The sequence below is a fragment of the Pholcus phalangioides genome, unplaced genomic scaffold (assembly GCF_987345545.1).
Source record: "Pholcus phalangioides strain wild (caught in Gottingen) unplaced genomic scaffold, Ppha-v1.0 ptg000018l_1, whole genome shotgun sequence".
NCBI classification, from domain to species: Eukaryota; Metazoa; Arthropoda; class Arachnida; order Araneae; family Pholcidae; genus Pholcus; species Pholcus phalangioides.
The window spans coordinates 5,200,129-5,227,445 of NW_028301611.1; the positions used below are offsets into that span (position 1 = coordinate 5,200,129).

At 36.5% G+C, this 27,317-nt stretch overlaps 1 protein-coding gene across 1 annotated transcript in view; it reads right to left on the reverse strand.

The window, feature by feature from the left end:
• Nedd4 (E3 ubiquitin-protein ligase Nedd4) overlaps nucleotides 1-26,448 on the reverse strand; it is a 38,377-nt gene extending 11,929 nt beyond the window's left edge. The window contains exons 1-12 of the mRNA XM_089247970.1: nucleotides 26,354-26,448; nucleotides 26,037-26,109; nucleotides 17,511-17,590; nucleotides 15,963-16,041; nucleotides 15,080-15,118; nucleotides 14,754-14,807; nucleotides 13,981-14,087; nucleotides 13,404-13,503; nucleotides 12,891-13,087; nucleotides 12,597-12,744; nucleotides 2,860-2,907; nucleotides 2,479-2,613 (exon numbers count right to left, since the gene is read on the reverse strand). Coding sequence (XP_089104096.1) covers nucleotides 2,479-2,613; nucleotides 2,860-2,907; nucleotides 12,597-12,744; nucleotides 12,891-13,087; nucleotides 13,404-13,503; nucleotides 13,981-14,087; nucleotides 14,754-14,807; nucleotides 15,080-15,118; nucleotides 15,963-16,041; nucleotides 17,511-17,590; nucleotides 26,037-26,102 — 1,053 coding nt within the window. The 5' untranslated portion in view covers nucleotides 26,103-26,109; nucleotides 26,354-26,448. The remainder of the gene's footprint in view (nucleotides 1-2,478; nucleotides 2,614-2,859; nucleotides 2,908-12,596; nucleotides 12,745-12,890; nucleotides 13,088-13,403; nucleotides 13,504-13,980; nucleotides 14,088-14,753; nucleotides 14,808-15,079; nucleotides 15,119-15,962; nucleotides 16,042-17,510; nucleotides 17,591-26,036; nucleotides 26,110-26,353) is intronic.
• Nucleotides 26,449-27,317: the final 869 nt, after the last annotated feature.

The window sequence follows — 27,317 nt, forward strand, 5'->3', positions numbered from 1 at the left end:
TAATATATCAATACCTTATACATAACTGATAACATACAAGGAGAAAATATAAGATTAACGTGTCATTTTATAAATTTTAATACATCATTGTGCGTAAAAATTACTGAGAAATATTTTCCTGCCTTCATTTTAAACTTGAACCCATGCTATCATTGTTTTTTTAAATTAAGAAATTTATATATCTACTAGGGGGGCTCTGCCCCCCCCCTGCCGCCTTTGGCAGCCAACCCCCCCCCCCCCCCACTTCTCTCCCGGACATATCTTGTTTATTTCGTCCCACTTCATCAGCGTGCTATGGAAAAGGGGAAAGGGACGTGTGAAAGCACCAGCCTACTGAAGAAGCAAATTTTAATGAAAATAATAATAAAGCAACAAAAAACAAATGAGATTCATCAAGTATCCCCAGAAAACTTCCCCATGGGGGTCCCCAGATTCAATTCGCTGAATTTCAGTGGGGCCCCACACTGGATATATCTTGGGCTACCGATGTGTTGCAAATTTTACAATGTTAAACCACAAAAATCAATGAGATACATTCAGGGGCACCGAATTACAACCTGCCAACATTTCCATGAAGCCCTGACCTGCAAGCTTGTCGGACACCCCCCTGTGAGAATTTTTCATTTTTATCAATTTCACAACGAATAAAATCCAGGGCCCCACATCCAGTGGCGGGGACACAATACGCAGATTTTTAGTGGGGCCCCAGACTGGCTATATCTCGGGCTTCGGCTGTTGCAAATTCTACAACAGAAAAGAATGAGATTCATCCAGGGCCCCCAAAATCAAACCTGTAAACATGGGGCCCCCCGACTTGGAAGCTTGTGGGTCATCCCCCGGTGCGAGTGCCATGAAAAATTTTCATTTGTATTCGTTTTACCAACGAATAAAATCCAGGGCCCCAAAATGAAACCTGTAAACATGGGGGCCCCCCGACTTGGAAGCTTGTCAGTCATCCCCCGGTGCGAGTGCCATGAAAAATTTTCATTTGTATTCGTTTTACCAACGAATAAAATCCAGGGCCCCCAAACAATTACCCGGGACACCAATTCGCATACTTTTGGTGGGGCCCCAGACTGGCTTTATCTCGGGCTTCGGCTGTTGCAAATTCTACAACAGAAAAGAATGAGATTCATCCAGGGCCCCCAAAATGAAACCTGTAAACATAGGGCCCCCGACTTGGAAGCTTGTCGGTCATCCCCCGGAGCGAGTGCCATGAAAAATTTTCATTTGTATTCATTTTACCAACGAATAAAATCCAGGGCCCCCAACCAATTACCCGGGACACCAATTCGCATACTTTTGGTGGGGCCCCAGACTGGATATATCTTTTGCTTCCGCTATCGAAATTTTTCAACGTTAAAGCAGCAAGAAAACAATGAGATCCATCAAGGGCCCCTGGAAATGAAAACTTTTTACTTATACGTGAAATCTTCCCCGGGTACCCCGACCCTGTGTTGGGAGCACTGCTGTTGTGTGTGTATATTATACATATATATACCTCTCGGCATGGACCTCCCCCCCACAAAGGAAGGGCTGACAGGGGCCACAAAGATTCTTATCACTTTTTGATTTTTCACACTATAAATTAATCACAGAGGGGCCCCTGAAAAGCTGGTTTGGGGGCTCGAAATCTAAATTCCAGCCTAAGGGCTCTGCTGTAGGATGTAGGAGCCTCTTGGTACATGCACATAACATGGTCCCGATATGTGAATATCGACCCAATATTGATATATGATATATGATATCATATCGATATATGAATATGAATGTACGATATATGAATGTGAATATCGATATATGAATCGAACCCACTTCCGTAACAGATTTCAGTCACTCAAAAATTTCACCCACTTCCGTCACTCGGTTGCTTAGCAACAGGCCCTTTTCGAGTTTGTTTGTGATTTTATATTATAGAATAGATAAAAATTTTATTTATATATCTATAAATAATTTTAATATTTTAAGAATTTATAAACCTATTATAAAATCTATTTAGAAAAATAATTAGTTTTACTAACTTTTATTAGTTTAAATATATAGCAAAGAACATCAGTTTTAATTTTTTTTTAAATCAAAAATCAATATAAAATACATTTTAATAGCTTCAAACTTCTAAAAAAAAGGTCTGCATAAAAAAGGGCACAGTAGGTAGCACACGGAAAAATAGGTGAGATGACTGGTTAAAGGTTGCTGTTGCTACTACTGAACTGCATATGAACTTAAGACAATTTCATAAGATAACTGATTCACATAGTTAAATATTAATTTTTACCTAAACGACGGGACAGCCAAAAGATATGGGAAAAAACCAGAGGTTTGGTCACTCTCCTTGGTTTTATGTATTTTTTGAGTATTGTTATCAAAAAACTTGAGTCCCAATGGGGTGACATCAAGATATATTTACTGTTGTAAACAATATTTAACGAGTAGTTTTCTTAGCAATGAATTTGAAACAGTTTATTAAGCAAATCTTACCCATGTTGTTGTTTTTGAATTGTGATCTATATAAAACACTCTTCCATTTGGAGCCACTTGCATTGACCAACCAGGAGGTAAACCTTCAGATGTTACATGGTTGGACATGTGAGACCTTGATGATATGGATACAGGCTGCAATCACAGAATTAAATTTTATTTCTGCAGTTTTCGCACACATCATCAGAAATTTTGAAAATAAATTTTAGAAAATATATTTGATGTTTCAACAAATGAATTATCATAGCATAGTTCATAGCATCTTCTATAAAACTTTTATGTTATAATCCTGGCGTTAGATAAAAATTGATCTCGATATATGAAAAGTTTAATTTTCGCCTTGAAAGGAATGAAAGTTAAGCCATCAATTTTTTCACTCACCATCGAATGTCTTCTAATGGATGGGTCTATCCTTTGGACCTCAAGCATCTATATAGAAAACAAAATTATATTCATAGAAGTAAAGTAAAAAAACAAATTAAAAATACAATTAATAGTGCAAACAGAAAATAACGGCATACAACATGTAGGTATATAATGGCTCTATAAATTTCATATGCAGTTAGTTTCATTTCAATTTATCATAACTAAGAATAATATGTACAAATATGTTTTTTGCAATGCAGTAATAAAATTTTAGATGCATGGCTTCAATATAGAAGAGTAAATGATGCTTTGCTTGATATAATCACAAAAAAAGAAAAACAAAAAGGCAAATATGCTGAAAAATATGAAATTCCTAATGCATTTTGACACACTATGGGTGCCATGTTCAGACGATAAATATAATAACCACACTACCGTCTACCTGTATATTTTCCCACTGAGGAACCAGGAATTAAGATTTGGTATCCTATCTAGGTATGATCCCCGGTCAGCGTGGTAATGGTTATTATATTTATCCTGAGAAGACAACTGTTAAAGTGCATTAGGAAATTAGTATTTTTTGGTGTATTTTATTCTTCATTGGTCTTCTTTCGTGGCTTCAGTATATCCTGGATCTCTATTCAGACATCTCCTGTAACAGAGCTGCTTATATGTAAGATTTGAATATATCATCATTGGTGTCAGAGCAGAGGATGCTCAAGCACCCACTAGATTTTATAGCATCAAGCCGAGCACCCCCAAGAACTAAATCAAAGATAAAAATTTTCTACATGAAGCTCAAGCTGAGCATTCGTAAGTCTGAAATACTTGTGATGCCCTACTGATGTACCACTATTTCTTCGAAATAAACAAAAATTACTCCTACACAACTCTTATTTAAAGTTTTAGATTTTGTTTGTAGCATAAAAACTCAAACACTTGTTGAAATTAACAAACATGAAAAGAAATAGTTAATATTGCTTTGCAAGCAAGAAAAATTAATAGTATAAGGGGACGTCGTGTAGGAGGTGCGTCTCTTTCCCGGGAGATGGCGGAATAGTTCTAAACCCTTGATATTGGAGGGGTGTCCAATTAAAGCAGGGAAACTGCGGAACTTAAAGAAGAAGCCTTTATTTCGAAGCACACTCAAAACAGACAACCTTACAGAACAGAAGCCACATTCCAACTCACGTTCTCTTCTCTTGGAAGATAGATTTTCTCTTCTCAACTTCTTTTAACAACGTATAAACAAACAAAACGCATTAGGTGCTGTAAGGCCACAGAGAGTTAGTAAAAATATCCATACTGGGAAAATAGATTCGTTAGAATCTCCCCCTCTGGCTCCGACGACGTCTCGGCGAGGAGCCAGTAACAGCCATCTTTCCTTTGGGAGTAGTTTCCGACGAACGGAACGGGAAGCTCCGGGCAACTGCTGACACTCTTGTCTCAGGTCGAAGTTCAGTCCTCGAGTCACACCGGTTCTGAGGACGTCGACTAGGGTTAGCTGTCATTTTGGGTGGACGGCCTCTTGGTTTCAGAGGGGCCACAGGCGTAGTCTCAGTGCCTCGGAAAGGTGTCAAGGCCGATATATGGTAGGGTCCGATAGGTTCTGTGGGCTTTTCTAGACTTGAAACCACATACGATGTAGGAGATTTCTGCGTCAAAATGAGATAAGGGCCATCTCTCTTCGGCATGAATTTGGAGGTTAACTTTTTCTTAGCATTGCTGACGGAATGCAAAGATACCCATACTTTGTCACCAGGGTCGAGAAACAGTTGACGACGATTCTGATCATAATATTTCTTGCGCTGGTCTTGCTTCATCTCGACCCGATCCCTTACATAGTTTGTAATCGATGCGAAACGCTTCAAGTAAGGAGTGATTTCAGATACGAAGTTGTCACTTCCCACCACCGTCCGCAAATCTTGAACTACGTCGTCCACGGTCCTCATTTCTCGTCCAAATTGTAAAAACGCAGCGGTACAACCAGTAGAGTCACATTTGGCAGTGTTCATGGCAAAGCGAATGACTGGGAGTTTGGAGTCCCAGTTATCGTGTGTATCCCCAACAAGAATTGCTAGTCGAGGCTTCAAATCTCGATTCTTCCTCTCCACCGGGTTAGCTTGAGGAAAGTATACTGGGTTAATGTTGTGGTCTATCTTTAACGTGTAGCACACTTGTTGTAGAACCGAGCTAACGAATTGCGGTCCATTGTCACTTATAATCCGCCGTGGTATCCCATACCGCATGAACACTTCTTCGATCAGGACGGAGGCACACTCACGAGCAGTAGCTCGGTCGAGGGCAAACAATTCAACCCATTTAGTGGCACAATCTTCGACAATGAAGATCCACTGTTTACCGGTTTCGGTCTTGGGTAATGGTCCAAACAAGTCAATAGAGATAATCTCAAAGCGCTGAGAATACACGGGAGTTCGAAGTAGTCCAGCCGGCTTCTGATTCGTTGCTTTGTAACGGGCACATTCAGGACAGTTCTTCACATAGTCAGCGATGTATCTTCGCATGCCAGTCCAGTAGTAGCGCTTTGCAATCCTATGATAAGTTCCTTCTTCCCCATAGTGTCCAGCTGCTGGATCATCATGGTGATACCGAAGTATGGATTCACGCTCGTTGTTCGGTATGACCAATTGGGCCTCTTCTGAGTCGGCATCTGGGGCATATCTGTAAAGCACTCCTTGGTTCAACACGAATCCACGTTCTGTCCAGTTCGCGTAATCTTCAGTTTTCCGGGTAGATTCAAAGCTTTGAATAATTTTCCTCAAATCTTCGTCGCCAAGTTGGGACTCTCGAATAGTTCTAGGAGTTCTTGCTGGTAGGTCAGCCACAAATATATTCAAAACTTCGCGAGAATTCACTTCAGCACAGACTGGGCGTGACAACATATCAGCTATACTATTCACTTTTCCAGGTATATACTGTACTTTCAGGTTGAAAGATTGTAATTCCAGCGCCCATCTTGCAAGTCTTCCCGATGGCGATTTGAGATTGAGAAGCCACTTCAATGGTTGATGGTCGGACGCTACCGTTATTTCCGCTCCTTCAACATAGCCACGAAATTTCTTTAAGGCCCAGACTACAGCAAGAGCCTCCCTCTCCGTCGTAGAATAGTTTTGTTCCGCTGCTGTGAGAAGTCTGCTAGCATACTCAACAGGGTGTTCATCCGACCCTTGGCTTTGGAGTAACACAGCTCCAAGGGCATAGTTGCTTGCATCAGTGCGAATAATATATGGTATGGTTCCATCAGCCTGTTTCAACACAGGAGGGCTGGTCAGCCTCTTTTTAAGGGTCTCGAAGGCCTGTTGCTGGAGGGTTTCCCAATGCCACTGAACCTTCTTCTTTGTCAGATCACTGAGTGGACGAGAAATTTCGGCAAAATCCTGTATGTATCTACGGAACCAGGAGCATGTCTGAAGGAAGGATTGTAGCTCCTTGATGTTCCTTGGTGGGGGGATTTTTTGAATTGAAGAGACCTTGTCGGGATCTACTTCGATACCCTCAGAAGTAATCCAAAATCCTAGATATTTTACACGAGAGCACGCGAACTGACATTTCTCTCTGTTCGCATGAAGTTTGAAGACAAGGAGCCTTTCAAAAACAGCTTGTAGATCTGCACAGTGTTGCTCAAAGGTATCTGACAAGATTATGATGTCATCAAGATAAGTGAGAGTAAGAATGTCTCCAAGTCCACTTCTGAATCGGTCTATTAGCCTCTGGAAGGTGGCAGGAGCATTTCGCAACCCAAACGGCATTCGTAGATATCGGTAAGTACCAAAAGGACACACAAAAGCAGTTTTGTCTTGGTCAGCGGGATGCATCTTCACCTGGTGATAGCCTGATCGGAGGTCAATAGTTGTCATGAAGGATTTAGTTCGAGCCTCATGGAGCAGGTCGTCCATTCGTGGAAGAGGATAAGAGTCAGCAACGGTGATGGCATTGAGTTTCCTTTAGTCGACGCACAAGCGAATTGTACCATTAGGCTTGGGGATGAGTACCACGGGGGACGCATATGGGGATTCGCATTCCTCAATTATCCCTTCAGCCAAGAGCTTGTCGATTTCTTGTTTCAGAATCTCTTTTTTGGTGGGATTCATTCTGTATGGAGGAACAGCTACGGGCATATGGTCACCAGTGTTGATGCGGTGTTCGATGAAAGGGGTCGGTTCTCCCCCTGGTTTGAAACATCTCTGATACTTTTCAAGGAGAGAATCAAGGACTTCCCGTTGCTGATGGGTGAGGTGGGTACCTTCATCTTCACGAAGTCGATATGAGGGTGATTCAGCAGGTAGTGCCAGCAGGAGTGCACTGTTTTCCGATGGGCTCTCGATGAATGGATATCGCGTCTCAGGAGCTTCAGAGAAGTACCACTTTCCTTGCTGAACGTCCAGGACGATCCCGGCATCTCCGAGAAAGTCCATACCAAGAAGGGTTCGGTTTTCTCTGGCGTGTGGAAGCACCATCAACTCGGTGGGAACCATTTTACCTTGGACGTTGATGTCCACAGTCGTTGTTAGGACTTCGGCTCTACGAGCATATCCATCGGCTAGTCTCATAACGATAGTCTTGCGGGAAAAGGGCAAGCCATGTTCTTGTAGGAGATGGTATAGCTTCTCCCCTGCCACTGAATGTGTGGCACCCGTGTCAGCACACACTGCTCCACGCTTATGACAGATCATGACTTCGATAGCATTTCTTTGACGTCTCTCAGTTGAGAAACTGTAAAAAGCCAAGGCGTCGACACTAACTTCTGGGGTGTTCGTAGCAGGATTGCACGTTCGACATCGGGACTTGACGACACCAGGTTCTCCGCATCCGTAACATCTTAGGATATGACTGCTACTGGCATCTTTCGATTCCATATTAGGATGGGATGATAAACTGTATAAGTCCAAAGCGTTGACACTGGGTCCTGGTCTATCCGTTGGAGGATTACACGTTCGGCATCGGGACTTGGTAACACCAGGTTCCCCACAACCATAACATCTTAAGACAGGATGACGTCCTGCATCTTCCGATTCCGGATTCGCACGTTGATTAGAATGAAAGTCTCTTTGTCGCACTGGGGACCTAAGGGGTTCATGTTGCTTTGACTGCAACCTCTTCCTCTCATATTGGATCTCGCTCTTTTTGTTTCGAAGGTTATCATAAGCATCCAGCTTCTCCACGATCTCTTCAGGGGTAGTCCACTCGCTCCAAACATCCAGAAAATGTTCTTTAACTTCAGGTGGGATCCTCTTCTTCATCTGATCCGAAATCATCAGATCTTTCAGCTCGTTAAAGTTTCCAATGTTCAGTTCGGACAGCCAGCCTTCAAAGTAACTTTGGATCTCAAAGTGATAGTCCTTCCAGGTACTTCCAGGTGCTTTTCTGTGAGTAGAAAAGAGCTGCCAGAACCTTTCCGCACTCAGCTTGAAACGGCGTAAGAGAACCTCCCGGATGTGGTCGTAATCATGAGCCTTATCTTCAGGTTCTCGAGCAATGAGTTTAGCAACTTCATTCGGCAAAACTCCCAGCAGATATGCAACCCAGTTCACCTTCTCCACTTTCAAGAATTTTAGCTGTCTTTCAAACAACTTTAGGAATAGCGACATATCATCTTCACTCGGATTGAAATTCGGGATCAACCTCTTCACGTCGAACTTGGGCTGATCGATGAGAGCGACGGATGACTCTTCTGCCGGTTGCGAGAGTCGTTGAAACTCAAGCTGCAACCGCATCTTTTCAAGTTCAAATGAACGTTCTAGTGCGATTCGTTCTTTCTCTCTTTCTTCGGCTATTCTGGCTCGTTCTTCTTCTCCCTCTCTTTCTTCGGCTATTCTGGCTTGTTCTTCTTCTCCCTCTCTTTCTCCGATAATAGTAGCCAGCAGGGCTTTCACGAATTCTTCCTCATAACCGGAGGACTTTGTTATTATATGCTTGAGATCTACTACACGCGAATCATTCGGAACTTCCTCTCCTAATTCTAGAGCGAGTAGGATCAAATCACGTTTCTTACCTTTGGCCAAGTACGCCATTTCGATTTTAGGAGCTATCAGGAACCTCACAGTTGAGATCGAATGTCCGTTTCGTACTGCCTTGAGTTTGAGCCACGACGTTGGGCGCGAGTTTTATAAGGGGACGTCGTGTAGGAGTTGCGTCTCTTTCCCGGGAGATGGCGGAATAGTTCTAAACCCTTGATATTGGAGGGGTGTCCAATTAAAGCAGGGAAACTGCAGAACTTAAAGAAGAAGCCTTTATTTCAAAGCACACTCAAAACAGACAACCTTACAGAACGGAAGCCACATTCCAACTCACGTTCTCTTCTCTTGGAAGATAGATTTTCTCTTCTCAACTTCTTTTAACAACGTATAAACAAACAAAACGCATTAGGTGCTGTAAGGCCACAGAGAGTTAGTAAAAATATCCATACTGGGAAAATAGATTCGTTACAATAGGAAAAATTCATTTTAACTTGCATTTTTATTGACCCAAACATCAAATTGTTACATGTACCTATATACAATGAAACCTAGCTACAACGACACTCAATGTAATGATAAATCGCTCTGCAAGGATATTATTTTGAAGTCTTGCGTGTGTTTGGGAATGCCTATATTCTAATGTTAAACTGCTCCTCATGTGTTTTAGAATTTTGCATAGATAGAGGATTTAGTAGAAGATTTTTATTTGTTCTGATAGTCAGGCTGGGCTGATGGCTCTTCAAAAGTATGAAATTACTTCTCATGTGGTCTAGGAGCGTTACACTGCATTAAGTATCCAACAAAAACAGAGTCAAGCATTGCTGAGTACCTGGTCATTCAGGTACCTTGGGTAATAAATTGGCTGACAAGCTGGCTAGAAGTGGTTCTGGGACTATGTTCATTGTGGTTGCTGTGGTGGTCGAGTGGTTATAATGACGGACTCGCGATGCGAGGATCCGGGTTCGAACCCCACAGTGGTGGTCGGCTGAAGCTGGTTTTCTGTGGTTCCCAACTTCAAGGCGCAAATGCGAGCCGATCTCCCCGTTAAAAAGTCTCGCCACAGAGAGCAACAGTCCTACAACGATAAATCATTCAATCATAACACTTCACTCATAGTTAGAAAAACTGGTGGCAGATGGCAGCACTACACATAACAAGCATTACAGAGAAACAAAGAAAAACTTCACTTCAGGTTTCACTACACGTACACGCACATTCACGCATGTACCGATTCGTTGGGGGTTCCGCGGGGGGGGGGGGGGTATAGCAGTAGTAGGTAGGGCTCGGGGATCCATGATGTTCTTAAGTCAGCCACCTCGTTGGGCAATTTGCCTGTTGTGGCGTTGTATTTGTATTTTTTTGTATTGGTCTTGGGCCAGCTCTGGGCATTTCACAGGAATTGATTAGAAATATTGTTTCAACTCATTAAGGAAAAAACAGTACCCAGATTGGCTGAACATTGATGGTCAGCAACAAACACAATATATAAATTATTGTGACTGCCCTAGTTTTAGGCAGGAGAGGCTGATTAAGCTCAGCAAAAATGGTATTCGTAGAGCTGTTGGTCTACTTACTGGCCACTGTACTCTTAAGGCATCTTAATGTCATCTGTGTTAGTAGTGACTCAATCTATAGAGGTTTATATAAGGAAGAAACAGCTTCTCACTATCTTTGTGAATGTGAAATGTACTCTGCACATAGGTTTGAGCGCTTGGGTTGTCATTTGATTGAAACATGGGAGCTTCAAGACATTTCTATTAGATCTCTGCTGAACTTTGCTTCAGCTACAGGTCTCTACTAAAGACTTTTTTGGGAGGGGGGATAGTAGTGCAATAGACCTTTGGTTGCAGTGCTAGGTTCCATGGAACCACCCACCTATAAGTCTTTTGTTAAACTTGATAACGATAATCCCTCTACCGCAATAATTTTCTTGGTCCCCAGAGTATCATTATATCAAGATTTCACTGTAAATATTGGTTGCTTTTCATGTTTTTGAACTGATGGAACAAAAATTAAAAATGTCAATTTACAGATGTGTATTAGTTTCAAACATCAATTGAAAATTGAACTGCATTTCATCTATTCAGAATTAACTTTAATTGTTCAAAGTGTGGTATACCTCACTATAGGCCTATACTATATATATATAATTTTTTTATTTATTAAAAAAAAACAAAGGTTAAAAACCCCTGCTACAGAAAGAATATTTACATGATTGCAAGGAGCATACAAGATATCACATATAGATGAAAAAAAAAAGATTCCAAACATATGAGGTACACCCACCCATACAGCATTTTTTTCAAGAAATATATTACAGTAAACCTTCTCATGTAGGCTTGTAATGCTGTTTCATTGCAGTTAAAAAAAAATTGTTGTAGAACAAATTCATTACAAAAATTTCCAGATCAGAAACAAAAATTTTGAGGAGCATCATGGCAGAAATTTGGTAATAAAGAAACTCCATTTTACTTATTTGAGATTAAAACTTCAGAACCTCATCAATTTTCAATATAATTCAGAAAGAATATGATTTCAAAATTTTTGTATATTTTTAAAAATTAAAAACACAGTATGATACGTAATCCATGAATAAAAAGGAAAAAATGTCAAAGTTTTTGATTATGAACAATCGATGACACTAGTGTGTCATTTATGAAGCTTGTTTGGTGAAGAAGTAAAGTGAAATCTTGTAACACAGAAAGCTTTCTGTGTTCTGCTATTTGCTTTATGTCAGTCTGTAATCATCATTATGCATGTTCCTCAACCTGCTTTTTGAAAAATGAAAAACGACTGAAATTCTGCCTTCACAGAATTCATGACAACACATTTGTTGCCTCACAAATGATAAACAATAGGCTATGGGCTGGCCCTACTGTTTGGCATTTGTCGAGGAAACAAATGTATTACATGTCATACAAATTGCATAACTTACAAGCACTGAAGTTTAGTGGCAAGCTAAAACAGTGGTTCCCAATTTGTGGTGCCTGGACCTCCAGAGGACTATGGCCCAATTGTAGAATTATAAAAAGATTTACCTAAATTAATGTGCAAAAACATGACTACAACGTTGATAGACTGCAGTAGTAATATTGATATGATTTGACAAAAATTGTACTTGAGGCGACATATCTCAATAGGAGTATATATGAAAAGTTTTAGTTCTTTTGCAGTCCATTAGATGACAATGCTATCACATCACATTTACTAGTGCTGGGTATAATGTTCTCCATTGTTCAAGAACATTCTTGCTAATAGATGACTGTAGTTTTTATTGCTATAAATGGGGGTCCACGAATGAAAGTAGGGGGGTCTATGGCAGATAGTAATATTTCCAGGGGGTCCACGACTACAAGTATTTGGAACCATTCAGCTAAAACAACCAAAATTCTGCTTTTGAATGCAAGAAGCTATGCAGGCAGACAATTTCTGCAACTGACTTCCATTAGCCCTTGATAACTAAACACATTCATCTAATAGACTACAGACTACTATTAGTTACTGAGTAACACTCATTTAAGTTTAGTTATCTGGGGTTAAAATGTATTTTGCAAGAATTCTTATAATTGCCTTGACATGTGTATGACTAATGGAAGGCATGTCGAACATTTCTATAAAAAACAAAATTTTTTCCTATATATTAATGTATTACTATGTGTTCCTGTGTCATTAATTTAAAAAAATATATTTTGAAATTGAATGATCCTTACTCAATCATGTATTTTCAACTTAATGAAGTTGCTCCTATAAAATATAAATAAAAAGAACAAATACCTGATTGATAACATCATTTTCTCTGGAATGTTCATTGGGCACCATTGCATCATCACTGTGATCAACGCTAATATGAACTCTCCTCCTGAATTCTTGTGCTATTTCAAGGCTACGTTGTTGGGCTTCTTCTTCGGAATTATTTGCTCGACTAGGAAAATTTAAATATATATATACCACTGTTTTTAATATACTCATTATATTCTAATTTTTGGGGGTAAAAAGAAGTTATTTGACAATTAAAAAAAAAAAAAATTCTAGTTCAGAAAAAAATGTTTATTGTAAATACTTTCTGACCTGGTTGGCCGATCCCACTGGGTGGTCCTGGCTGCATGATTAACATAGTAGGTCCTTCCAACAGCATCTTGCCGCTCTTCCCAACCTGGGGGAAGGGTTGAACTGGACGGAGGCATGGGTGATTGAGGTACAGGCACAGGCAACTCCTCTTGCCCGTTACTGCTCGAATTCTCAGCATTCACCATCTCCCACCCAGCCTGATGGAAAAAAAGCAATGTTAAGAAGAACCATTGACATAATTATGCTACTTTGTCTCTGTCAAATTTCATTTAGTTGACTTGTTCCCCCTCATGTAACAATTCAACATGCATTCACACGATTTTGATAATATTCCTACTTGTACAAGTTTATATAATAATATAAACTTGCTTTGTTCCCCCTCATTTAACAATTCAACATGCATTCACACGATTTTATGATAATATTATGATGACAGATTGGTGAATTTGAAGAAAAAAAAATATTTGACGAATTTAATACAATACGATTCAACTAGTGGCAATAAAGACTTGCCTCATTTTCAGGTTGGCTAGAACTATCATCATCTTCCCACCCTTCATTGGGAACAAAGGCATGATAAACTTGGAGGTGACCTTTCACTCTCGACTTTGCACTTGAATAGAAAAAAATATGCATACACCTGACAATTCATATGACTTCAAACATGATTAATAAAATTTATATAAAATATTGAAATAACTGCATTGAATTGAAATAAACACCAAATGTTTTTTCATAGTAGTCAACAATCCGCTTTTCCATAGTTTTATATATTGGAATATATTTTTAAAACAATTGAAATATATGTTTATTTTATTAAAAGCATATTTTTAGTTCATTTTGCAATTCTTGAAATCAAAACATATGTCAACACTTGAATCTAATGATGCCAGCTGACATAAAGGAAATTTAGTCACATTTTTTGAACCTCAGTTGCAAGAGGGACAAAACATATTTAACATATTTGTTAAAATAAATTACATTTTTTTTTCTGTAATAAATAAAGATTTATATGTAATTATCTTGGGGAAAAACATTAAAATTATTAAGTATTAAAAAAAGTATTAAAAGTATTAAAAAAAATAATTACCTTCTTGGTCTTAAAATATAGTACTTATGCGTTATATGCCTGCCAGGTCTCTCAGTAGGAATGTTACTCAAAGGCAATTCTACTAACCCCAAGAAGTCATCACGAGTCTAAAATTTGTATTTATGGAAAGAATAAAAATTGGAATAGTGAATTAAACTGCAAAAAGTAATGAAAAAAATCAATGTGTTCACATTCAACAAAATCATATATGTGTCATCACACACATACGTGTCATCAATACACAAATTCCCCGCAGAATATTCAGAGAGAAATATTTTGAAAGGGGGAAAATGTGTTTATTTCAATACAATTTATTTAACAGTGTTACAAGTATAAATAACTTTAACATTTAATGATTAGAGAATTCCGATATCTAATTTTACCAACAATTAAATTAATTTTGTATGAAAGCTGTGAAGAATATGACAATCGCTCACATAAAATATTGATGAGAACTATCATTTATGAGATGAAATAACTTTAAAATGAAATTTAACCCTATCATTGAAAAACCAGGAAATAAGATTTTTTTTCATAGTGAGCGATATTCATGTCTTGGTTGAAACAGTATCGAATTAAAAGTTCAATGGAAGTTCAGGTAATAAAAAGAAAATTCGGAAATTTCCCACTGTCAGTAAACTTTTAAATATGTCATAATACATAAAACAACTAGTTTTTAGACAAATTTTTTATATTAAATACAATAAGAAAAATGTATACTTAAAAAAAAAAAAGAATTATAACAAAACTTTTTTTTCCAAAACCATACATACCAGTCGATTCTCATCAAAAACTTCTAATTTGAGCTTGTGTTCTGCTGTTTTAACCTAAGTATAAAAAATATTTCTTAAGAAGATGGTATAAAAAAAATCAATTCATACTAGCAGCACTCACAGTAAAGTTGTTCAAAACTCCAAAAATTTTGATAACAAAGCGAAATAAACTGATTTATTATTGACTAGAAATCACAATTATATTCTAAAGAAATCAAACCTGATTTTTGCGGCTTTATCTCTCTCAGTTAAGTTAGTATTTTTTATATAAGTTATATATTTTCATTTATAAGTTATAAAAAAACTATTCTCTCAGCAGACTATACCTTAATTAGAAATTCTTCATCCCATCTTGGATTCAGTGTCTGCAACATGAAAAAAAAATTACACAAATTAGTATATAGGTAAAAATGAATGAAAAAAATCACAGTATTTGCAAAATGCATTCACTCCATTTCAAAATACTTAACAGATGAATAATAACCAATAAATTGTTAATGTAAAATGTTTTAATTTTTAATGGAAATATTGAAACATTGAATATGGCTGCAAGATGAGAGAGAGAGAAGAGAATTCCTTTTCACTCTTCTTTTTTTTATAACTTTCATGATTTGAAATTATGCGACCATCCTAATTTTTTTTAACTCAAATTTATGTGCAAGTAAACAAGAATGTTTTGAAATTGACTTAACTAGGTATTGATAATCTTAATCAGAGGTTTCCACACAATTATCTCTAAATGATTTTTTTTTCTCAAGCTAAAAAGCTACAGGAGACCCAAGCTTTTGTGGTTAGAAAAATGGGTACTCTTTCATTATTTCATAACTCTGTGATATTAACCAATAAAGATCCAAGAAATGGCAATTAAAGGTAAAAACTCATATGTATGATAACCTATGAGCCAAAGAAATATTTAAATGATCATGTGTTTTCTCCTTTTTGCATTAAAATTTTTTAAACATCCTGAAAGAGTGAGAAAAACAAATTGCAAATGATATACCTAATATTGGTATCTGTGCATACATCAAAAGAACAAAATCAACATTAATTAAGATCAAATGGGGTCATTTTTCAATAATGCCAAGTCAGTTTTATTTTTAAACTGATACAAATTTTTTTTTTCTATTTCTAGTTATATGCAGTCAATCCCAATGAAAAACAATACCAAAATCATTCTAAATGTCGCTATGTATAAAAAAGAATCTCTACCGTTTTCTTTGTTTTGGTGCAATATGAATCAATCACAGTATCATCTGTACTTAGCACTTCTATATGGACATATGGATCACTACATAAAAAAATAAATCATTTTAGATCAATAGACAAATTAATTTAACCTTTCAGTATGCATGACATCTCTCAGATACATCACTGCAATTAAATAAATATGTGTGCAGATGCAGAGCCATACACAGAGAGAGGCCTCCTATTCACCAAAATGCTAAAAAAATCAAATTATTAAAAGAAAATACTTCCAATATTGTTTTAATTGATATCAATTGAAAAATTTTCTGAAACATTGTGTACTCCTCTCTCAATTCAATGGTGTGCAATTAAACCTATCCCTCAGGGTCATAGCAAGCCTTCTCAGTGCAGACTTTTACTCCCCCCCTGGAAAAGGTTATCGTCAGAAAAGGGGAGGGGGCAACACCCCTCTTTTCAATGATTTGTTTTGAAAGCGAGTCTCTCTTGCAGATTATTTCAAACAAGAATTTTAAAATTTACAAGAAATAAGCCAAATAAGAACTTTTTTTTCTTTGTGGGGGTCCTCAATTTGGCTTGGGGTTCAGTTGTCCCAGCCTAGTTACGAGCCTGCCTAACCCCCCCCCCCCCCCAACAGTGGGTCTTAGGTATGCCCCTTTACTAGATTTAAGTCTAAGCCAGGGCCATAATTTGAGGGTGGCAGCTGCTTCGGACGACAAAATTTATGGGGCAGCAATTTTAGATGGGAACAGAAAACACTGTTATAGAATTATTGAATTTTAAAGTTGTAGGGGGCAGAAAAAATCCTAGTTATGGCCCTGGTCTAAGAAAATCTCAACTATTCATACTTGATAGAGTAAAACATTTGCTGAAAGGTACAATCTATTGCAGTGTGGTGGCCAGCATTTCTCTAACCTGTGCATGATTATATATATCCTACATATAAACTTTTCTGTGTGCCATTCATTATTTATTGGTTTTATTTAGGATTGCCAAGCACTCCATGTTTTAAAGATATCCCTACTGTCTTGGAAAATTTTAAAGTACAAAAAATGTGAACTGCTTCCCCCTGAACATTTATTTTTTTCAACTTGTATTTTTTGAAACTTTGATCATTATTGCTCATTCATTGTTTAGGCTTTAAACTTGTCAATATGGAGTAGGCAACTATACATCAGATTGACATCAGCTTTTCCTTGGATTATTTTCTTTCACAATCCTTTCTTGCAGAGTAATACAACTTTGTCCGAAAATTTATCTTAAAACTTATCTTCATCATGTTGAAAAGATGTTTAGGCAAACATTTCCATGTCACTCTTAGTACCCTGACATTTTGTAGGTTGGTCATCCCTGATCTATTGACACATAAAACATGAAAACTGCTAAATGACAGATGAAACCACCAAATCTATTTAAAGTGATATAATTATAACACAAAATACAATTCTTAATTTTTCATACACAATGTATTTGAAAAACTTCAAGCTCATTAAATTTATCACAAATGAACACGAGATAATTTCAGTTATATTTTTGAAAGATGTTTCACATTACCTAGCACCAAATATATCTTTCTTAGCTAGATTATGACCAGCAATTATTTTCAGCCGCAATGTCCTTGTGGGAGATTCATCCTGTACATTAAGAGAAACCATGAGGGGATATAATCAGGATATATGACAGAAATCCAAGAGATAAATTGCTGAAGCAAAAACTTACTTCATGTACACAAGAAAGTGCTAAAAATAGGCACTGCACTAAATGAATTTACATTTTAAAAAAAAAACTCACTTATCATAGATTTTTAAATCCCATGAAACATAAATGACGAGGGGGGGAGTGGGAACATAAATGACTCTTTACGGATATTAATTTATTAAACACTGAAATAGATCACCCATGAAGAATTGCAAACATAAATCGCCCCCACCTTCGATGAGTTGACACTTGATGGGCTTCCTACTTCCAGATCCACCAGTTGTCATGGTACCAGCAAAAAACAACAACAACAAAAATGTAAGGAAGCACTTCAAATGGGCAGTTAGCAGCTAACCCAAAAGGTGTCATTAAAATGTCACCCACCTATTTATAGACTGGTTACATAACGGATCACAGAGCACAGAAAAGCCTCTTCATTAGCTGATGCTGTCTCATGAAAGAGAGAATACCAATATTTTTTTTAAACAAATTTCTTGGCCTTAACTTTTTTTCCAATCAATTTAAAAAGTGTGATTGAAAGAAATAAATATATTTGTTAAAATTTAAGCAATACAGAAAAACCAATGTGATATCACAAACTTGTATCAAATGATTTTCATAAATATAAAATTTGACATCCAACTTTATTCCACACTGAAGCCACAAATCACTTTGCAATATCATTTTTTTCCAACTGTAAATATCAATTTAAAAACCAAAAAATGCACAGATGTTTGTATTTTAAAAAATGCAATTTAAAAGAGTGAAAAAGTGATCTTTTATACTTATTTTTATCTTCATGGTTTTTAATAAAGCCATCAAAATTTGTTTCCTCATTAATACCCAACAAATTTTTAACATGATCAAATCAAGTTTAAAATTAACTTCATCTCTATTCTCTCTGACAACACCTAATATACAGTGGATGCAACTTATTGGAATCACTTGGAATGTTATTACTGTGGTATTGTTATCACTTTTGGAAAGTACGAAACAACAATATCATAAAATGGGGAAAAAATTTACAGTTATTGGGATTTTGTTTGATGTTACCTTTTATATTTCTCACTTTGAATCAGACTAATTTTTTTATCCATAAAAATTATCTTCACCAACCTGCAAGACTATGTAGAATTGGGGTTCTTAACTTTTTTCAGCCGCGACCTAACATGACCAACTTTATGACCCATGTCTCTATTTTGGATATGAAAATGTTTAATAAACATTACTTATTAACACCCTTGCGACCCATACGTTAAGAACCCCTCTGATGTAGAAGGTCAGAATGTGTTCTCCTCCCCCCCCCCCCGTTTATACAGACACTTCCTTCCATACTCGGTTCATCTGTCCTGATCGAACTGTTGTAGTAACCATTATAAGATATGATCTATTTATGTAGAGGGCTGTTTCTCACAATGAATTTCTTATATTGGGATCAAATGTAAGGTAAAATTCCAAAGATAAGGCCATTCTCACTCTTCACAATGGCTGAATAATTTTAAAAATACAGGATTTTATTTTAGAGAAAAAATATTCTGCACAATATGAAAAAAATGGCACGACTTAACATTTTGCAACCAGTTATGTGGGAAACAAAACATTTGTTCTGTTTTCATATGCCTTGTTCAACCTAACCAAAATATATAGTCCTCATATTCACTCTCAGAGGATTTTTTTTAGTTATCTATCAGTTGTTATCATAAACCCCTAGTACCAATGTGATTCCATTAAGCCCTGTACAGTGTATGTGATTGGTTTACCAAATGCAGCTTTATAACTCATACATAGTACAAGGGTCATGAAAAAAAATAGCGACAACACTACTATAAAAAGAAATGGACTCTTGAAGCCAGTCAGCGTTTATAGCCTATCTCTTGCCAGTTTCATATACCTACCCTCAACACAGGGCAAATGACTTTCCCTCTTCCCAGTTAATTCGCATATGCCAGGACAATAAAAACAGAGACTTGTAAGAGAGCTGTTTGAGGCAATCATTTTGAAACAGAAGCAATGAATATGGATGAAAAAAAAAACCCATTTGATAGAGGTGGTTAATAATTTTGAAGCAGAGGTCCATAACCTGGTGTACCCGCCAGGTTAGGGTGGGTCCCACTCCTTTTGGCTAATGATGCTAAAAAACTTGGTGCTTCATGATACAGTTGTAAAGTAGAGGATGACTATAAGCCCACTGTCTTAAAATTATTCATTTTGATACTAGATCTTCCAACATAGGCTTCACCTAGTCAAGTCAAATATGACACAGTTTTTCCTCTCCTAATTCTTGTATGTCACATTCAATGAAACAAAAAATGTCTTATGCTCTTTTTTAAACAATTCAGTCTTGGAAAAAAAAACCAAGCAGATGAGCTCAGAGCTGCTGAATGGTTAATTTTTATCACAACCTCTAGACTGAAATTTCATTTGACTTCAATTCCTTTCCTATAAAATATTGCTCGCACGCTGCTCTAAGTATCATGAAGGATCTGTCCAGACTTTTTTTTTTATATAGAATCTTATTTTTGTGAAAGTGTTTTTATTTTTGTAAAAATGATCATTAAGCATATCTGGTGAAAAGTAAGTGATTTTGGGGAAAGCAAAACAATCTAGTTAATATTTAAAATGTTTAATTCTTTAAAGAAATTTAGTGTCAAATTTATGGTTTTGTTAATTTGTATTTTGTGAAGGGTGCATTTTTCTGACCTAGAATTTGATGAAGGGTCCATCGGCTGAACAGATCATAAACTTATTCATTATCATTAACATAATCCATGAGCCAGGACTTGACAGCTCACAGAAAAAACTGGATGCCAAAACTATTTTTAGGAACCAAACAGGATTTTTCCAAGAAATACTGGTAAAAAATATTTCTTTTATTAATATATTGACTTTTTCAGGACATAGTGCCCCTTCCCCCTTTAGTATTGATATATACACTAATATGAATTTCAAAAAATGTTTGTCTTCAGACTCCAATTTAGTGACACCACAGAAAATTTTAGGTGTCAATGCCAATATATTAGTTACCATGGTAACCTGGCATTTGTCAAACCTTGCCATAAGTAATAAATATTTTTCTTTTAACTCTAGTATTAACAATCTGCAATAATATTGCATCTGGCAATCAAGAATTTGCAGAGGGTACCAATTTTAGTACATATTTTGAGAGAAAAACATCACTACTCTAATTTCAATTGATATATCAGTGGTTTTTAACCCACTGATACATCAATTGAAGAGGAGATAAGAGAGCAATGTGGGAGAGATGAAAAGGAAGAGATTGAAAAGAAAAAATATTTTATTATATGAGTTATTGATTATTCAAATGGGGTGCAAAAAGTTTGCCAAGGGGGTGCAACTGAAGTTTACCAAGGTTGGTGCATGATAAAAAGATTATTATTAACAATTTATCACAACAATACGATTAATATTATTTATTATTATCACAATAAGAACCACTATAATAATATCTATGTTCAGAAACAATATTATGAAATGTTTGCTAGCTCAATAATTTTAAAACACAACTTCAATTTTAGAAATTCTCAGTGTCAAATAGGGCTGGTCATTTTGCTGGCAAAATGATAATAGCAAGAAGGGATCTTTGTCACGAAAAAGTTTTTTCCTTCAGCTATCAAGTCAACAGCACAATCCACAATTTGATCTCTTAAATTGAGCATGGATTATGTATGTGTATGATGATATTTTCAAATTCTACGTTCTTCAATACAAACCAGCTTTACAATTGCAATAAATATTTTGTTCATCTGTTTTGTTACTGCAAATTGCTTCATGATTTTTGGTAATAACTTGGGTTATACAATTTTTTATGCTTGCAATATTAGATTTTAACTGTTTGTTTTTTATTCATTGCAATAATGAATTGGGTAATGGATAAAAAAAATTTCTATAATATAAAACATAATTTTTACTCATTCAAAAAATGAAAAAATGGCACTTGATTAATATGTATGTTCAGTGAAACCCCTCTTAACAGTCACCCCTCTTGTATGACCAAATAATAAAGTTTTATTTTAACAGCTTCAATGACACATCCTTTTCTTTTTACAGCCATTTTTTTTTTTGTCCCACCAGTGTGCAGCAGAAGGAGTTTTAATAAATAAACATATGTATATATATATATATATACACACACGCACACATATATATATATATAATTTATGCTAATTCTTGGTACTCAAACCAGAGTTTGTGTTTAAAACTACAGCATTTTTATTTGAAGAGCTCACAGCAAAAAAGAGTTAGTTACACTTTTGGCACTTTTTTTAAGTCCAATTTCTCGTTTAAAAAATAATTCCTTAGGTCTGGTGTTAGACAAAGGTAACTTGAGAAGTTAGTTCCTGTTTCTCAATAAATAAAGCCAACACTATCATAGCATTGGAGCAAGAAAGGCACAGACTCCTACTGAGCCCAATGGGAGACAAATGAAGCTAACCCATGGCTGTAACTAGGCTGGGGCAACCAGGGTCCAAGTCAAATAGCTGGACCCTAAAAAAAATTAACTTATTTTACATATAACCATTTCAAAGGCCCACGAAAAGGCATACTATGGCCCAGAGCTAACCCCTTCTTGCTGCAAGCTTTTCATTCTAAAAAACACAACTGTACACAATGATATCTCACACTATGGTGCTAACAAATGAAGAAGGTATCAGATTTTTACTACTTGGCAAAAACGTATTATGGCCTACCAGGACAATTTTTAACTGTTTACATGGGGTTCACCCATCCCTCCATCCCCATTCATGACAAAATCAATCTCAATAGTTAAGGGGAAAATATACATATTGTTAAAAAGAGCAATGAATAGACAAATGAAATGCATTTTTACAAATTTTACTGCAAAGTTTGCATAATGAGCTGTAATAAGAACCAGGTCTTAAGATTTATTGAAAAATTCAAATGCAAATGTAGATACTGTAAGGAGCTACAAAATGCAGAGTCTGGCCGTTTCCTGCATGGCAGAAAGTAAAGTCATCTATTTATAACCTTGATTGAATTTCATTTGGTACAAGAAAATTTTTATTGAAGACAAACCAAGATACTTTATAGTTAACAAATTGCATAATCAGTAAAAGTCACCAAAATCTTTGTATAGCACCATTCAGGGTAAGTTCTTAACAATAGTACACACCTGTCTTTAGAATTTAAGTTCAGTAATTTGTGTAATGCCCTCAATGGACCTAATAACAGGTTTATATACTTAAAATGACAATTTCATGAATTTTGAGATCAGACCAAAATCATAAAAGAAATTTCCGGAAGAAAAATACGTTTTCAGTGCCACAGTCAATACTTATTTTCATTTCTATTCCAACAGATAAATGGCAGCAGCAATGTTTTTTTTACTGGAAGCATGTAGCTAGGCTGCTTAAAATTTATGCTGACAGACAGAGAGCCTCGAGAACAACCATGGCAGAGAGTAAGGAAGGAGCGAGAGTCCTTGCTATTAGTGCTATTTACAAGAACACTGATTACCGTTTAGTGACCAATTTTTGGATCATGCCAAAACAGCTATTTTGTTGCCAACAGAGGTAATATATATAAGCGAAAAAAATAGATTTCAAACTAATGAAATAATGGATTATTTATATTATATTATTTATAGGCCTATATGGTTTGAAATAATGGTATCAATAACATTGCAAATACAGGGTCATTTTTATGTGCTATAGTATTCTAATGCATACCAGAATACTATAGCCCAGAATACTTTAGCAGCACCTACGCCTTAGGAAAAGTAATGTTTTAAAACCCTTACCGAGCTGAAAGAGCCTGCTTAACAATTCATACATTCACTCTCTGAAATCATAGCATCAAATCTCATTATCACAACGCCCCTACGCACTTGAGGCTGCCATGTTGTGTCCAGGCAAAAGAGCTGACATGAAGAAAAATTGAGATTGGGCGGTGAAAGTTATCAGTCGTCCCATACATATAGTATGGACAAGCTTGTATGTAGGAGGGGGGAAGGGTACATTGCATTGCATATTCATTAAATATTAGGGAAATTAATTCAAATCTAGGGTTTTTTTAATGTTGTAAATTAAATAAATATAGTGTGCTCCCAGAAGTGCAACATCCCATATCTTTTTTATATATTGACAATAAATGTTTTGGCATGCAATAGCATTCAGGGTATCTCATTTGCTTAATATAATCCTTCAAAATTTTTCTCTCCTGTATATTTCTATGCTTGCCAATTAAAGTGTTAAACAAAAATGGGTCAAGTCCCCTTGCTCTCTCTGAGGCAAGACTTTTTAATGAGAAGATTGGCTCTGTTTCATACCTCAAGGTTTGGAACCACAGAAAACCAACTTTAGCCTACCGCCACCCCTGGTGGGGTTCGAACCTGGGTCCTCACGATGCGAGTATGTGGCTATGACCACACAACCTTGCGGTGGCAGCAATTGAATCTAAAACATGAATAGATCTTTATTTGGTTAGAGACTAATATAATGAGGCTTGGTAAATTCTCACACAAATGGTACATCGCAGCTTACTTTTTATCGCCAGACCTGATTTGGCAGAATTTTTTAGGGTCACTAAAGGAACGATAGGAACAGCCGATAGCATTTAAAAACTCAGCAGACAGGATGTTACTGGCAATATATTACTGGTTTCGCTCAGTCAAAAAAAGTGACAACAAAGGGTGAATTGTAAATTGAGAATAAACATGAAATTTTATAAAATTCAAATATAGGAAAGGCATTTTTTTAAATTATTGACATTTTGTGAGAAACAAATTTTGTGTAAAAAAATCATTTTGTTCAGGCGGGTGGGGATTTCATTAGCCAATCAAAAAAACAAACTAGTAACTAGAAAATACACCCCTCACACAACAGTTAAACATGCACTGAGATTTGTTGACACATAAAAATTTGGGCCCTATACAAAGAAATCCAACAAAGCTCGATACCCGGCATTTATTACATAAAATACAGCAATTAAATCTCAAACAAGAACAGCTCTTTATTTGTACGGATAATTTTCTATAAGCACGATCAGTTCCAACTTAACTTTTTCATGCCAAAATTTGCCAACCCTGATGGCTGGTCCATTCCTAGCAAATCAGTATTTGCTAGTTTTGGTGGTTAGTTTTCTATAAGCGTGGTCAGTGCCAATGTGGCAACTTTTTTTTGTGTCAAAATTGATAATCTTGATACCGATGTAGTATTTGCTAGTTTTAGCAACCCTTTATCGAACTGCTGATTCATTAATTCAATTTTTTGTGTATAATTTCTTCGTAAATTTGCCATATTTCCCACATATTTTGATTGATTATCGCACATGATTGATTCATATAAGTAGTCACATTTTTTGTTCAACTGTGTGAGTTCTTCGTCGATCATCTCAAACTGACCATTCCAAAAGCTGAGATTGTTTGGTGAGAAAAGAAAAAAAAGGTATTCAAGTTGGTGGTGACCAAACTTATGGGAAATAAACCTATATATTTATAACTGCATTAGAGACTAGCATAATGAGGCTTGGTAAATTCCTATAAATGGTAGCCTATATCACTGCTTGGTGACTATTTTTTTTATTGCAGACACCGATTTGGCACTATTTGTAAGGGCAGGAGTCTTTAACCTTTCTGGAGTTGCAAGCACTGCTTATACCCATCATGAAACGAAAAGCACCCCTTACGACAACATTGACATATGCCCAAAATCTGCATTTTAATTGTGAATGTAATTCTTACAGGGTATTTAATTGAAACATTCATCAAGTGCTTGTGAGCATGCAATCAGGCGCAAACATTGAACACTCTTGATGCTTCGCGGGCACCATAGTGCTCGTGAGCAACGGGCTGACAAGGTGGCTGCGTTAGGGTTACCAGAGGAACGATAAAAATGCCTGATATCATTTAAAAACTCATAAGAGAGTTAGATATTGACAATATATCCCTGGTTTGGTGAAGTCGAAAACTTGGCGATAAAGAGTAAATTGTATATTGGGAAATAAACATGAAATTATTTTTTTTCATTAAAAAAAGGGGGTTTCTTTAATTGTTCTATTTTATAGGGAACAAAAATACTTTATAAATGTATTTTATTTAAATAGAAGGGATATTCCATTAGCCAATCAAAGCAAGCGTTTTAATCACTAGAAATACACCCCCAGCAATTAGACACGCGCCAAGATTTGTTGACACGTCAAAATAATGGGGCCCCATGGAAAGAAATTAAACGAATCAAGCTCGATCCCCGATATTTAATGCGTAGAATAAAGCAATTAAATCAAAATTCGCGAATAGAGATTCGTCTATGACTGTATTAGAGACTAGTATAACGAGGCTTTTGAGACTATTGCGACATGGTGGTGTAATAAGAAAAAAAAAAACAATAGAGATTTTGCAATTACCTCATCGTTAGGATTTTCTTCGAGGCTCTCCTCATTACTATGAGAATCTGTATTTGCTTCCGCCATGCATTGGCTATAAAAAAACATAGAAATACATCTTTAATACATTTCCAAATTACATTTCCACACAAACTAATACTGCGTAAGTATTTGTAGGGGAGGGGGGAGAAACGGATACACGTTTGAAAATGTTGCACCATTGCAATGGGATCGTTTTTCCAATGATAAATGCAAATGATGCATTGGAAAAAAATAAATAAATGCATATTATATAAATTGTAATTTTTCATCAATAAACAACAGGGGTGTTTACGTACCTTTAAACATCACATAAGCGAACAACAAATAAAAATAAAAAAAAGATGGCGTTTATGATGCCATCGACAGAAAGGAAATTCGCGAGATGTTTTTGTGGTGTTGCCATATGGGGAATTACATTCGTGTAGTCTTCTGGACGGGGATCCGTCTCGAACCGGGTATGACGTCATATATATATATATTTCATCCTTCTTCATAGAGAAAACACTTTTCCAATGAAACTAGAACAATTGGGATATTAAAATTAGATAAATTTGGAGCCACGCAGCAAAAAAAAAAATTCCCATGAGATTAAACTGTAAGTTGTAACATGAGATTAACTGTATGTACTATAACTTGGAAGCACGGTCCCTCAGTTTCGCATCCTAGCCGCTACGTGGATGTGTGGGCATCGTGATGGACTTCCGTCACGAAGAACTAGTTCGAACCCCGCTAACGGCATGGCGGTGGTCGGCTAAAATTTGTTTTTCGTTGGTTTTCAAACTTCAAGGCACAAATGTGAGTCAATTTATCATTTAAAAAAAGTCTCTCTGCAGAGAGTAACCAAGCCTGCAACGTATTTGAAAATTGACACAAGCAAAACTTAATTTGCCGTGTTGTCTGATTCGGAAGACAGGTGGCAGCACTTCTTACACACGTAACAAGTAATTCAAAGAAAACAAACTTCACATTATGTTCACAAAACATGTAATTATTCGTTAGAAATTTCAGTTCAAACATTCATTGTCAGTTATTGTGAACACAGGAGCAATAATCTCCGGCAAGAAGAATCACCGAAGTTAAGCCATGTATGTGACTTTAACGTTTTTAGCCGGGCCAGTTTCTAGTATTTCGGCTTGTCCATTAGGCATAGGTCAGTGCTCAGGTGTGCCGATGATGTCATCAATGCCAGTCTTGTAAGAGATCTGTAAGAGAGTGATTAATCCAATGAGATTTAAGGATACTTGGTTACTTGAACGGCTT